This window comes from Rhinolophus sinicus, linkage group LG06, assembly GCF_036562045.2.
Source record: "Rhinolophus sinicus isolate RSC01 linkage group LG06, ASM3656204v1, whole genome shotgun sequence".
NCBI classification, from domain to species: domain Eukaryota; kingdom Metazoa; phylum Chordata; class Mammalia; order Chiroptera; family Rhinolophidae; genus Rhinolophus; species Rhinolophus sinicus.
In genome coordinates, this window is record NC_133756.1 from 163,480,810 (window position 1) to 163,493,996 (window position 13,187).

The window sequence follows — 13,187 nt, forward strand, 5'->3', positions numbered from 1 at the left end:
CTGGGCATGAAATGTCGTCCCTGGCCCCTCCGGGTTGGCCAACGACCAGGGCTCTGTATGTCTCTGTCTCCTCAGAGCAAGTGGCCAGCTTCCTGAGCTGAATCTCCAAATCCCACTGGGATCCTCCTGACAAATATAGCCTGTGGCCATGGCCGCGTGTTGTCTTGGCTCGGGGTAGAGAGAGCGGGATGATTTTCTTCTTATTATCTCTATGGAAACAGGGACTAGAGTTCAGCAGGGCACTGGGAATGGGCTGTGAGGCTCGAGCAGTGTGGGAAGCCTGGACAGGATCTCTGGAACTTTCCAAATTGTGTTACTGCAAAGACTAGGAGCCAAGAAGCTGGAAAGAGAGGGCGGGCCTGGGGGCCGGGGACCCAGATTCTAGTCCTGGCCACTCACTCTGCATCCTTGAATGGAGGCATTCCCTTGTTGCCTCTGAGTCCCAGCGTCCCCACCTGTGAGTCAGGAATGATACCTGCCCTGTCCCATGGCCAGGGTCGCAGGGGGTGTCAGAGGGAATACAGAAATGAAAGGGTTTTCAGTAACACTAGACTGGACAAACAGAGGGGGCCAGCACAGCAGAGGGCCACCCCCTGGACCATGACCGGCTGCCCATCCCCTCGTCACTCACTGTAGGAATCTGGGGTCGACTGACCAGCTCTCCCACCTTTGTAACTTCCTGTTTGCCGTTCCTTCTGCCTGCAATGCTCTTCCTCGCCGCCTCTGCCTAGACAGCGCCTCTCCACTCCCCAGGGCAGACTCAGCATCACATCCGCTCCAAGCTTTTCCTTGTCCTCCCTTCTCCGGCACAGTTGATCTCTTCCTTCCTCCTCTGGGCTTCTGATGCTCCCTGTCCCACAAAGACACCACTGTTTGGGCACCATTCCTTGTAAGTGTAGCTCATGAAAGCCCCACGCTCGTTCCTAGTGGGTGCTCCGTAAGTGCGGTGTTGATTTGGGTTGGATCTTCTCAAGTGGCCTTGGTGAGCAACCTGTTGCTGGACAATGTTTCAAGGACAGGGTTCAGGCCCCGCAGACCCTGGCTGTCACTCCCGGCTCCTTCCGAGAAGCCCAGGCCCTCTGGCTCTCCTTCCAGGGTCCTTTCCAGCTGGATGATGGACTTGAGGCATCTTGAGGGAATATAGAATTTTATATCCGTGAATTTTCCACGCACTTGAAGGGTACCCACCTCCTTAAGTACCTAAGCTGTGTTCAAACATTTAGGGAACTACATCACTCTGACTGGGGCCAAGTACACCCCATGCTCTCCAACAGAACACTGCCCGCCGGGAACTTGGCCTCTGTGTGCTCGGCAGTTCTGGCTCGAAAGTTTTCATCATCTGTCTCCCTCACCACTAAGTTGTCTGACGTCACTGCTTGCTGCCCTCCATGCATGGCCCATGGCATCGCCACCCCCTCCAGTGCCTTGCTTACTGCATTATTTCATTCGATGAGAGTGTCTGTGAGCAGGATACAGGGTGCTGGTGCCAGGCAGATAACAACCTACTGGAATCATGTGTGGAGGAAGCGTGCTCTGCTCTGAGGGAGACCCCAGGGGGTCTCCTGTAACTAGTGTGTCAAACACAGAGAAAGGACTTTGACATTTCAGCTGGCCACTCAGCGGCTTTTGACCTTCCTTCACGTTTGGCATCTACCCCCCTGGAGGTCACCAGCTAACTGACCTCTGGATCAATGAGGTGCTGCTGGGATCGTGTGGCTGTTTCCCCTGAGGAGAAACGTGGGAAATGCTAAAAGGTTGGGCGTGGGCGGGGGGGGGTCCCTGAAAACTTTGGAGGAAACTGGTTAAACTGCTCTGAGGGTCTCCATTCAAAGAGCAGGGCGTGGGGTTGCCAGCCTGGTGGTCAAGTCCCCCCCGCCTGGAGGGGCTGGCAGGGCTGGCGGGAGTCAGGCAAGGACCTGCAACAGGCAGCAGGCACCTCCACGAGGCCTCAGCCTTATCTGCCTGGCGAGCCTCTGGACCAGCGGTCATGCCCGCCATGCCGGGGCTGGCTCACAGCGCCTCTGTTGTGGCTCTTGCTTAGTCACTCGTGTCAACTGCTGGTACACGGGGCTCACTTTTGACTTTTAGACCCTCCCTCTCTTCCATTGGACTTGGAGACTAGATCTGAGTCCCAGGTCTGACGAAATTCAGCCATCTGTCCTCAGGAAAGTCAGTTTGCTTCTCTGAGACTCAATGTTTCCATCTATAAAATGGGAGTGTTGGGCTCTGATGTCTATGTACAGGGACCACATTATTTACCATCCTTCCTGGGACACTGAACGTGAAAGGGGGCACCACCGGGACAGGGCACTGGGAACAAGACACAGCGTGGGACGTATGTTCACCCTATTGATACGACTCCTCCAGCCCCAGAAGCCCCCTTTCTTTTGTGTTACCAGTTCCGAGGTCCTGACCATGGGTCCTTTCCTGGACTTTGTGTCGGTCTTGGGGCGGTTTGGGCTTTCCCGCTGGTGGCTGGTGACGCCCAGCAGCCACGGGACACACAGAGCACTTTGCATCGGGGAAGGAGGCCTGGTCTGTCTTCCATTCTGTGTGAAGTTTTGTGCTAGGATTATCTTCACCGTATCAGTGAGGGGGTGTGAAGTTCGTCCGGGAAAATGAGGAGTCTGAGCTACTCGAAAGCTCCCTTGGATGATAAGAAGGTCCCTTTTCTCTTTTTGAACAGGGAGACTATGAAGGTGAGAACGTGGAGTTCAATGACAGAAAGGTAAGTTGAAGACTCGGAGCGGAACGTGCTCGGTCGGGGCCTGGAGGGACCCCGGGGCCCGCGGGAGGGTCAGGGCGCTCCCGCCAGGGTGCGTAGTGGCCATCGCGGGAACCACGCTTCTCCTCCCACATCTGAGGGAGAACATTGGTGACTTCCGGTTCGTCGGTTCGCTGTGCTCTTTCTGATTCTCAGAAGTGTCCGTGGCCGTTTCTGGTGAACGTGTGAAAGAAAGGGTGTACTCCTCAGAGACTGCCCTGTCCTCTTTGCTCTCCCTCCACCGGACCTGACCAGGCTCAAACCTGTGTCGTAACCGGGGTAACCAACCTCCAGCCACCTTTGCTGACACCTGGCCTAATCCTGCCCTCCTCCTGGGCAAATAAGTTTGGGAACCACTGTGGCCAGCCACACAGAGAGCCACAGCCCCCAGCAGCACCCTGGGGACACTTGTTGGATGGTGTTGAACCCAGTGTTTCTCAAACTTACTTGACCTGGAGCCCTTTCTAATGGAAAAGTTATTGAGTTAGTGTTCCGTGGGACGCTCTTTGGGAAACACTGAGTGACCCCCTTCCTCCTCAGCGTGGCTTTTCCTGGAATCTCTTTTCTTCCACCCCACGCCCACGTGAGCGTCTCCCCCACCACAGCCATTTCTCATCCGCCCCTCCACGCTCAAGAAGGTTCTTTCCTGCCCCCCACACATGTCCCCACGCCTGGGTACTAGCCTTGGTCCCCACTTCCACGTCAGTCCCTGTTGGTTCCCCAAATGAGCACAAACCTCCCTCACCTCGGGGAGCAGCCCCCCTGTACCTGTATCCATCTCAGCCCCCCTTGTCCTGCCTCTTGCCCCGAGAGGGCATCCTTCTGAGGTGGTGGGTGGAGACGCTTCCCTGAGAACTTCACAATGGTAGCCTTGTCCCAAATCGCAGGGGCCGGGAACCTCTGTGTCTGGAATGTTCTCCATTCGTGCCTCTGTCCAGCCCCCCATACGTGTTTTTAAACTTTTGGTACTTGACACAACTTGCCCGCTCAGGAATCCAGCTGAAGATGCTATCTGCGTTAGCACAAAAATTACATATTTGGTTATTTTTAGTGGAACATCTGGCATTCGTCTGAGACCCCACGACTTACAGCACTCCCCCATCCTTGCACGGCCTGCCCGGACAACTCTGGTCAGCGTGTCGCCCTCTGCACCCCTCTGCCACTCGCTGAAGCCCTCCCTCATGGGTACCAGCGACCCCCGCTGGCCTAATTCAGTGCTCCAGGCCATAGCGGCCCCTCCACCCCGATCCCCTACCCGCCTCCCCTTGCTCCAGCCACACTGGCCGGCCGCCTTGCTAATCTGAAGACAACTCAGCCCGTGGTCACGTCAGTGCCAAGACGATCTCATCCAGTTACTTTTTCAGGCACTATTGACTGGGCACGACTGTGTGCCAGGCCCAGCAAACACAGCTCCAGGTTTATCCAGACCCATCTGCTCTTTGCCTGGCATGCTGCCCACCCTCTGCCCACCCCCTTTTCATGTACCAGCAATGGACACAAGGCCTGGCCATGGGGGTAGTCAGGGAGTCTTGGATAGGTGGATGGGTGGGTATACAGATGGATGGACGGACGGATGGATGGATGGATGGATGGATGGATGGATGGACAGATGAGTGGGTGGATGGATTAAGGGAAAAAATTGAGGGAGGGAGGATGCCTCAGATAAGTTTGGGTCCTAACTCGAACCTTGGAGAACTTACTCTGCCATGGTGACCCCACCTTAAATGACCTGGTTCTAAGTATTTTGTCTTTCCAATGACAGCATCTGTGGCATCCTATCAGTGCAGGCACCCCGGGTGCCTCTCCCCAGGTGCCTCACAGGACAGAAAGGGAGACACAGCCGAGCCAAGGCCATTGCGTTGTACTGAGCTGGAGGGGCAGGGGCACAGGTAGGAAAGTTCAAGGAAGAGGCAGGCGTGGCTGTAACGGGGGCGGGGGCTCCCCTCCTCCAGATGTGGGCTGAGGTTGCTCCATCCTCTGCTGGACTGGGAGGCACAGGGCCTGACTCTTCATTCATTCATTCATTCATTCATTCATTCATTCATTCATTCATTCATTCAGCAGTTACTCACTGGAAACCTGTTATCTGCCCCAGGCCTCGTTCGCGGTGGTGGGGATGACACAGACCAGGCAGAGCTGTCCTCCTGGGACCTGCATTATGGGGGCAGATGGGAAGGGGCAAGTCTCAGTCACTAAGGAGACGGCAGCGCCGTGATGGGCCTGCCCGGTGTGGAGGCCCAGCTGGGAGGTCTGGGCAGGAGGAATGCTGGCGGGTTGGGCTGCGATCCCTCCGAGGTCTGTGTGCTGGAAGGTTCCGGGTCACTGTGACTGGAGCCAGCAGCCCCTATAAGCACACCCAGGGCCCCAGCGCCCCCACCCTGCTCACAAGGCTGAGATGCAGCCTGAGAATTCTGCCACTGGTAACAGGAAAATCTAAAGTCAGATTTCTTTATGCTGATGGCTGCCGTGATAGATGTTCGCTTCTTGACAGGTAGAAAATCCCAGAGGTAAAATGGCTTATGGAGCAGGCTGGGTGTGCCCCCAACTGTCACAATTGTCAGTGGATGGTAGCCAGCCTGCTGTGGGCAGGCCTGTGAGCAGAGTGACCAGTGTGACGTGACCATGCCTTCCAGAAGCTCTGTCATGGCTTCTCCCCTCGTGCCTTCACTCTCTCCCTGTCCCCTCCCTCCTTCCCTCCCTCCCTCCCTCCCTCCCTCCCTCTCTCCCTCCCTCCCTCCCTCCCTGCCTCTGATGCATCTCCCAGTTTCAGTCCATCTGTGGTATAAATCAGCGACTTGATTTCAGCAAAGGGGAGGAAGCTGCCCAGGAGTGTTGGCCACTTTGCTTTTCCCAAAATGCTGTGCAATCTCATCAAGGTTTGCTGGCTTAGACCTCCCTATTTGCAGAGTGAAAGTGTAGGCTTTTCGTCATTTGCTGCATTGCCAGGAGAGTGAGACATCGGAACCACCAGCACTCTGCCTTTAGAAAGCGCTCTGACAGGCACGAGCCCGTCTGGGCTCACTCAGTGACTGGCAGGAAGAACAGCACCCTTCAGTACGAAGGAGACAGTGGGGCTCAGAGCGGAGGGCCTGCCCAGGTGACCACGCAGGACTCCCAGTGGGGCCTGCCCAGGACCACCACTAGGGGCTCAGAGAGGGAGAGTCTGCCCACTCCACACTCGGCAGAGCCAACGTCCCAGCCCAGGAGCACAGCTCTCATTCCTGGACGCTTTCCCCTCTGAGACAACGGGGGAGGCCCCGTGCATCCCGGTTCCTTACGGGAAGCTGCAAAGGCTCACCTGCTAGCAGCAAGCCTTGCGTCCGTCTGTCAGAACTCGGAATCCTGCTGAATACATCCTGTTTGTACCACTTAGAGAAGGACTGAAAACCTAAAGACAGCTACTCTTATAAAGATCAGAGCAGGCAAAACCCAGGATTCTGACAGCAAGGGTCACTTTTAATGTATTAAGAATGTGTTTTGCTTTTCTAAGCTACTTCCCTCCTGCTTTTCAGAGGCATGTGTGTTGAAATTTGATGGAAGACAGCACTTGTACTCTCCTGAGTGTTTTTTCTCAGACGTGCAGAAGGAGCCTGAGGAAATGGATCCATTCACTAGAGGGCCACTGCTAGGGACCCCTGACTCCCTGGTCTGTGGAACCCACCCAGCGAGCCTCCTACACATTTTTAAGTTTCAAAGACTTCCTTGAAGATATCTTTGTGCACAGAAATGCACAAAGTCAGTGGGGGAGAATGCATTAGCTCAGGCTGGTAACAGAGCAACAGACGTTTATTTCTCTCACTTCTGGAGGCTGGAAGTCCAAGATCAAGGTGCTGGCAGTGTTGACTTCTGGTGAAGGCTGTCTTTCTGGCTTGCAGACGGCCACCTTCTCGCTGTGTCCTCACGTGGCCTTTCCTCCGTGTGTGTGCATGGAGAAAGAAAGCTCAGATGTCTCCTTGTAAGGACACCAGCCCTCTCAGATCAAAACCCCACTTCCTTCCATAAAGACCCCATCTCCAAATGCAGGCACAGTGGGGGTTCGGGCTTCAATATGAATTTTGGGGACACAAATGTTCCGTTCATAGCATAGCATGTTTGGGGTGACAAGATGGTCCGTGTTTTCATGGGGCCACAGCCGAATCTGAATATAGGTGACCCCCCAAAAAATATGTTTCAGTTTGGTGTTAAGAAAAGGAAAAAGGACCCAAGGCAAGCTGCAGTGTACAGAAGAGGACTGGCGAGGCCTCACGGGCGTGCCCCTGCCTGCCTCCTGCCCATTTCTCGTCTGATCCAGCAGACAGGTGGCCGAGGCACAGAAGGTCCCAGGAGGGTCCCAGCTCCCCTCCACCCCGCTGTCTGACCTTAGGCGTTGAGTTATGGTCGGTAAAGCACTAATTACCCACATGCGTGGGATTTCTTTCTTAGAACCAGCAGTCCTGACATGGAGTCTTTCCTAGGACACCCTCTACGTGTTCATACAAGGCTTCCGATCTGTCACACTCATTACTGTCCCTGCCCAAAGCCTGGGGGATAATGGGGTGTGTGTAGATTTCATTTATTTCACTAAGCATGTTAATCAGACAACCCATCTCAGGAGATAAATGTTGAGCTCTTTGCATCCCATGAGACTTAAAAATCTTGCCACTTGTATTTCTCTGTTCCAGAGACTGGTGGATTTTGTCCTTCATAAAGATGGTTTGGTGTGTGACAGGTATGACCAGGAAACCTACACAGAAAAGCCTTACAGCATCCGACCATTTTAGATGAAATCTGAATCAAATTAGGAAGAGTGAGGATTTCATAATGATGCCCGAAGCCTCTTTCCCATCCCCACCTTCACCTAGAAATGTAGGCTCATTCTTTCTCGGGGAGTGCCCGCACCCCACTGCCGGCCTCCAGTACCAGCTCAGCTCAGGCGGGGGGTTGTCAGGGATCCTTACCAGAGCTGAAAGGTGTGATCCACTTTTTCATATCCGTCTCCCCTGCCAGAATGGGAATTCAGGGCTCAGGACTGTGTTTACCAAACTCCCCTTTGGAAGCAGGGTACTTGGCACATGGCCAACTCTGAGTGAGTGAATGAATGAATGAATGAATGAATGATGTAGCTATTAACTGAGACCACGAATTCATCAGCGTCCTGGTAGTTCTGTGTCCTGGGGAGTGAACTGGGAATATCCCATTCTCACCGGCCCCTCACTGTTTTCTCTCTCCCAGCTCCTGTACGAAGAGTGGGCGAGTTACGGGGTCTTTTATAAGTACCAGCCCATCGACCTGGTCAGGTAAGAGGAACCCCCAGAGCAGGCCTGGCCCCTCAGGCAGAGGTTGTAGGAGGTGAGTCCCTACGTGAATGTCAGTTGGATAAATGTCCCCATAGGTTTCAACTGCACTGAGTATTCAGTATCTAGGAACCTGTTTGAACTTGAAGAGCTTGTGCAGAAGGCCCAAGGTCTCTAGCGGGACCAGAAGCCTGGGCCAGCCTTAGTTTCAGCAGTTTATTCGAACGCACTGGAGGATGGTTTCTCCCATCACATTCACCGCCTCCTCCTGCATTCAGAGCCCAGCAGTTGGGCAGCTGGTGGGGGTTTCTTGCATTGCTGTGTGGGGAGGAACAGAAGAGCTGCCTCACAATTCGTCCTCTCCCAAGGAGACCTCTGTCCCAAAGGCAGGAAGTGGGGCAGACTGGACTAAGCCATGTGTGTCCTGTGGGAACATGTAGACCAGTATTCAGCCCATGAAAATTAATTTAAACCCATCAAGGTGCCAAAATGCTTAATGATGAGCTGTTGGTTCTCCTGATGCCTCCAGGCCAGAGTTCATTCCAGTTCTTAGCTGAACAGGACTTGAAATGGAGCTGGCAGCTTCCCTGGGCCATCCGTCCCATCCACCCGTGTGGGCGTCCCAGACGGAAATGTTCCCACCTTCCTGGGGGTACAGAAAAGAGGGGCGGGCAGAGGAAAAGCAGAGAGCACCCCCAAACCTGATGGCCTCGCTCAGAGCCCCACCCACTCCCTACTTCTTGGTCTAGAGAATTAGTGACCCTGAATTGGGCTGGGGAGGGGACGTGACATGTCTCCTCACTGGTACAGAATGAGAATCAGCTTGTCTACGTTTGGCTTTGCCTCACGGTGCAGGAAGTATTTCGGGGAGAAGATTGGCCTGTACTTCGCCTGGCTGGGCGTGTATACCCAGATGCTCATCCCCGCCTCCGTGGTCGGGGTCATCGTTTTCCTCTACGGATGCGCCACTGTCAATGAAAACATCCCCAGGTAGGTGGCCACTCTCCTTAGGAAGGAGCCACGTTCCCGAGCCTTGCACTGGGGCTCTCAGCCCGCCCCCCACACACACCCAGCCCCGGACAGGGCATGCCAGGCCACACACCGTCGGGACGAGAGGCGCTGTGCAAGGGCTGTAATTGGCATCGAAGACCAGGCATCCTTCTCAGGTGTATATGCCCTAGGAGACGTTTTATTGTTGAAAGGACACAGAAAACAAATATGCAGCTCCTTTTCACTTCTTTTCTCCCCTCCCCTTTTAGTTGTTAGTCACTGTGTGACAGGATCATGCACTTCTTCCTCTTGAGGTCAGGAAATGAGACAGATGATGTTCAGAGGCCTCAGGGCAGGATACCCAGCCTGTCAGTCTCTCCACGCAGCTCCCCTGGTCCTCAGGGCTCTGGGATGTATGGCAGGAACCGCAGACCCAGGCCTCGGATCGCGGAGCTCATGCTCCTTCTGCTGTTGACCAAGAGTTCAGGCAGGTGTGGGGGCTCTGGGATGAAGGCCAGGACCCAAGAGACAGGCCGGCCTTCTGCGGGGCTGAGCCTTTCCCAGAATGGCAGCCAGAACAGAAGGGAAGCCTTATGAGCTTGGCGGACGCCGTCCTCACATGCGTAGAAGTCTCCCGTCCTTTCTAGCTATTTCCTAGGCCTGCTAGCAATGACCCCAAGACAACTTTGTTGCGTGTTAGGCCCACAGGCCACTGTGCTGATGGGCAAACCGGTGTTTAGAAAGCTGACTGCCCGCTGGCCCTGTCTCCCAGGAGCTCACGGTCTCGGGAAAAGTCCCACAACATTAATCGGTTACATCTCTTACGACTCAGCCCAGTATCTCTAAAGCAGAGCTATGGCTTGGAAAATACACCAGACGTTCCAGGCAGTAAAGAGCAAGTGGGCCTTTACCTGGCGAGGAAACTGGCCTGTTAGGACCCTTGGCACAGAAAGGCCGTAGCCGGTACATTTTTGTGTAAATTACATTTTACTACATGAATAACACCTAAAATATTCCCCCCACCCAGAATCAAACATTAAAGGAATCTGGCTTATGTCTCCTCCAGAGTTATTTTGGGCTTAGGCAGGAGAAAGCTTGTCCCTTTGTTTGCTAATAGTATGACAGGAGGTCCCTGTGCTGGGGTTTGACTGTGGTGAAGATCAAAGTAGCCTAGACCTGGTGGAGATTGAACTCCAAACCCCGGAAGGATGAGGTCAGTGGAGCCCTCATGGTCCCCTGGGAGGCAGCTGGGGACTGCTCCACCTTCCGTCCTCATGGCCCTGCCAGCTGCCTCGGCCGGAAGGCTCTGCTCAGGCAGGCATGGACGCCCCAACAAGGGCGCTGAGCTCCCTAGGCTAGGCCAGCACCACAGCCTCCTGTCACACGGCCAGAGAGGCACACAGCACTTAGAGGGGATCCCTGAGGCCTGTCCGACCTGGGCCTTGGCCTGGTTGGGGCTTTGGAGGAAGTGGGAGGTCTTGTTTCCCTTGGAGGCTGACCCACCCCTGCACCCGCTCCAAACACCAGGCCTTCCAGTTCCTTGTCTTTACTTTGGCTGAAGGTGGCGAAGGGAGAGGCACAGGGTTTAAAATTGGCAGAAAAAGGCTTTTTGTCTGGCTGGTGTTGGTGCTGGCAGGGCAGAGGGCTGGGGCAGCCATGGGGCTCACAGCAGTCTGACATGTGGGGCCCTGGCCCTCCCTGGCCCTGCCCACCTCAGGGCTCCAGGCCCCTGACCTTCGGGCCAGGCAGTCACTGTGACCTCAGGAGGCATGCTAACGGTGGCGGGGAGTGGGGGGGTCTTCTATGGGCTGTTCCCCTGAGAGGGGCTCGGGTCATGTACTGCCCCACACACTGGCCTCTTCTGCCTCCCAGGAGAGGCCCCCAGAACGCAGGAAGCTCAGAGAGGGCAAGAGATGGACGCCTCAAGACGGCTCCTGCACCTCCTTTTAAAACCACTGTAGCTGCCTGGTGCCTGGTTATGCCCATGACAATAATAATGAGAACAGAAGGGTGGCCCACGATTCACATGCTGCGTTCTCTGTTTAACCCTCTTGACAACCCAGTCACATGGGCGCTCTTCATTCTCAGCATCCCCAGTCTACAGATGGGGAAACTGAGACCCAGAGAGTTCAAGTAACCTGCCCGAGGCCACACTGATCCCGAGTGCTAGAGCTGAGATTCACATCCCAGCTCCGGCTGCACGCTGCCCGGCCGCCTGCGTGTACCCGCCTGTCACACCCATCGGTGCTCACTTTCCCGGGTGCTTCAAGCCCGTGACGCTGGCCACCATTGGTCATTCCATCTCCTGTGTCCAACACAGTGCCTGGTACCTATGGCATGTGCAGTTTTTTAATAAACATTTGGTGAGTACCAGAGAATTGAGCCAGAATGCCCACTGAGCTGGGCAGAGGAAGATCCATCAGAGCCCTTCAGCTGATGTTTAAACACTGACCGCTGTGGGCCAGGCATGATTCTGTGCATAAATTCAGGTGCATCAGAAATTAAAAGCAAAGAAACCCAAAACGGCACCCTTGCCTTTTCAGCCTGCTTGCAGGTAACCGGCTCACCCCTGAGTGAACACTCCAGCTGTGTCTATTTATAGCTCAAAGTCTTGTCCAAGCTGGTGGGGAGGAGATGGGCAGGGCAGGCCAGAGCTGGAAGGGCCTTATTCTGGCCCCTCCCCTCATGTTCCAGAAGGAGAAAGTAAGTCTGAGGTGAAAACACCTGGGCAGTGACACAGAGGCAGGCATAGCTGAGCACGCCCCAACCAGGGGGTCTCAGCATGGGGCCCTCCTGTGGTCTCTGGGCAGCCGATGAGCCATGCAGGCCACCAACTTTGCAGTTACAGAGACCAGGGCTCAGTCCCCACTCTGCTGTGTGGCCCTGAGCAAGTCACTTCCCCTTCTGGGCTCCTTTCCTCATCTGTGAAGGCAGGCTTGAGCTAGTCCCCAAAGCTGCTGTGGGCCAGGTGGACACTCTGTGCAAGCTCCTGCTTGTACAGCTGACGACCTTTAAATATTGGTGTTTTTCAGAGAGCTCGCATGCTGGTGGGCAGGGTGGAGGAGGAAGGCTGCTGGGGTTTACACAGCTCCCCTCTCCCGTCCTACTGTAGCGGCTGAGCGCTTGCCCCAGACTTTGTGTCTGCTCAGCAGAGCAAAAGCCTACACTGAGCAGAACCCACCATCCTGGCCAGACACCCGTCATTTCCTGAGCGTACCCCGTGGGGTGGGTCTCACCCAACCCCAGCAGCTGGTGGATGTGTCCCTCTTCACAGCGTCCCCACGAGGACTCATGGAGACCTGCACGGTGCCTGGCACGTGGCCAGGTCTCAGGAAGGGCGCGGTGTTCTTGTGGTTTCACCCTATTCCTCTTTCAGTTTCCAGGGACTTAACATGTAAAGACCTGGATAGCGTCCACTATTAGCACAAGCCTTGACAGCACCCAGTTATTAGAGGGAAGCTGGCTGGGGAAGCTCGGCTTCTCCTGGAGGTAGCTCCAGCGCAGGCTGTGGGTGCCGCCAACCAAGGGTACCCCCAGAGGTGACCACGCAGCAAGTCTGGGTGGGAGTCCACAGAACCCAGAAGTTGTCAGCTCCAGCAGTTGTGGCCCCATGCAGAATGAAAATGCGGCACTCTTATTACAAAGTCATAAAGAATTTTAAGGTGGGAACAGCCAAGCATGAAACCCAGAGTGCAGGGCCCTCTTGAGTGCGGGGCCTGTGTGACAGCGCCTGTCTCACATCTCTGAAGCAAGACCTCGATGGAGAGGAGGGACGTGGCACTGGCAGCTGGTTGGTGTGCCTTCCCGGTGTCCACTATGGCAGGACCAAGGGGCCCTCACCAACCCCCAGCTCGGGCCCAGCACTTCCCCCACCCCACTGTGGCTCCCAGGACACGTCTGGTCCACGTGGGCCAGAGGAGGCCCTGCACGTTCCGGCCCAGCACTCTCGGCAGCCCCTCTCTTCCAGCATGGAGATGTGTGACCAGAGACACAACATCACCATGTGTCCGCTGTGTGACAAGACCTGCAGCTACTGGAAGATGAGCTCGGCGTGTGCCACGGCCCGGGCCAGCCACCTCTTCGACAACCCCGCCACTGTCTTTTTCTCTGTCTTCATGGCCCTCTGGGGTAAGCAGAGTACCTGTGCCGCCAGGCCCTTG

General features: G+C 55.3%; 1 protein-coding gene across 10 annotated transcripts in view; it reads left to right on the forward strand.

The window, feature by feature from the left end:
• Positions 1-13,187, forward strand: part of ANO1 (anoctamin 1) — a 155,482-nt gene that overhangs the window by 106,319 nt on the left and 35,976 nt on the right. For all 10 annotated transcript variants that reach the window (XM_019755675.2, XM_019755679.2, XM_074336865.1 and 7 more), the window contains 4 exons: positions 2,687-2,728; positions 7,976-8,040; positions 8,893-9,027; positions 12,995-13,155. In XM_019755675.2, coding sequence (XP_019611234.2) covers positions 2,687-2,728; positions 7,976-8,040; positions 8,893-9,027; positions 12,995-13,155 — 403 coding nt within the window. The remainder of the gene's footprint in view (positions 1-2,686; positions 2,729-7,975; positions 8,041-8,892; positions 9,028-12,994; positions 13,156-13,187) is intronic.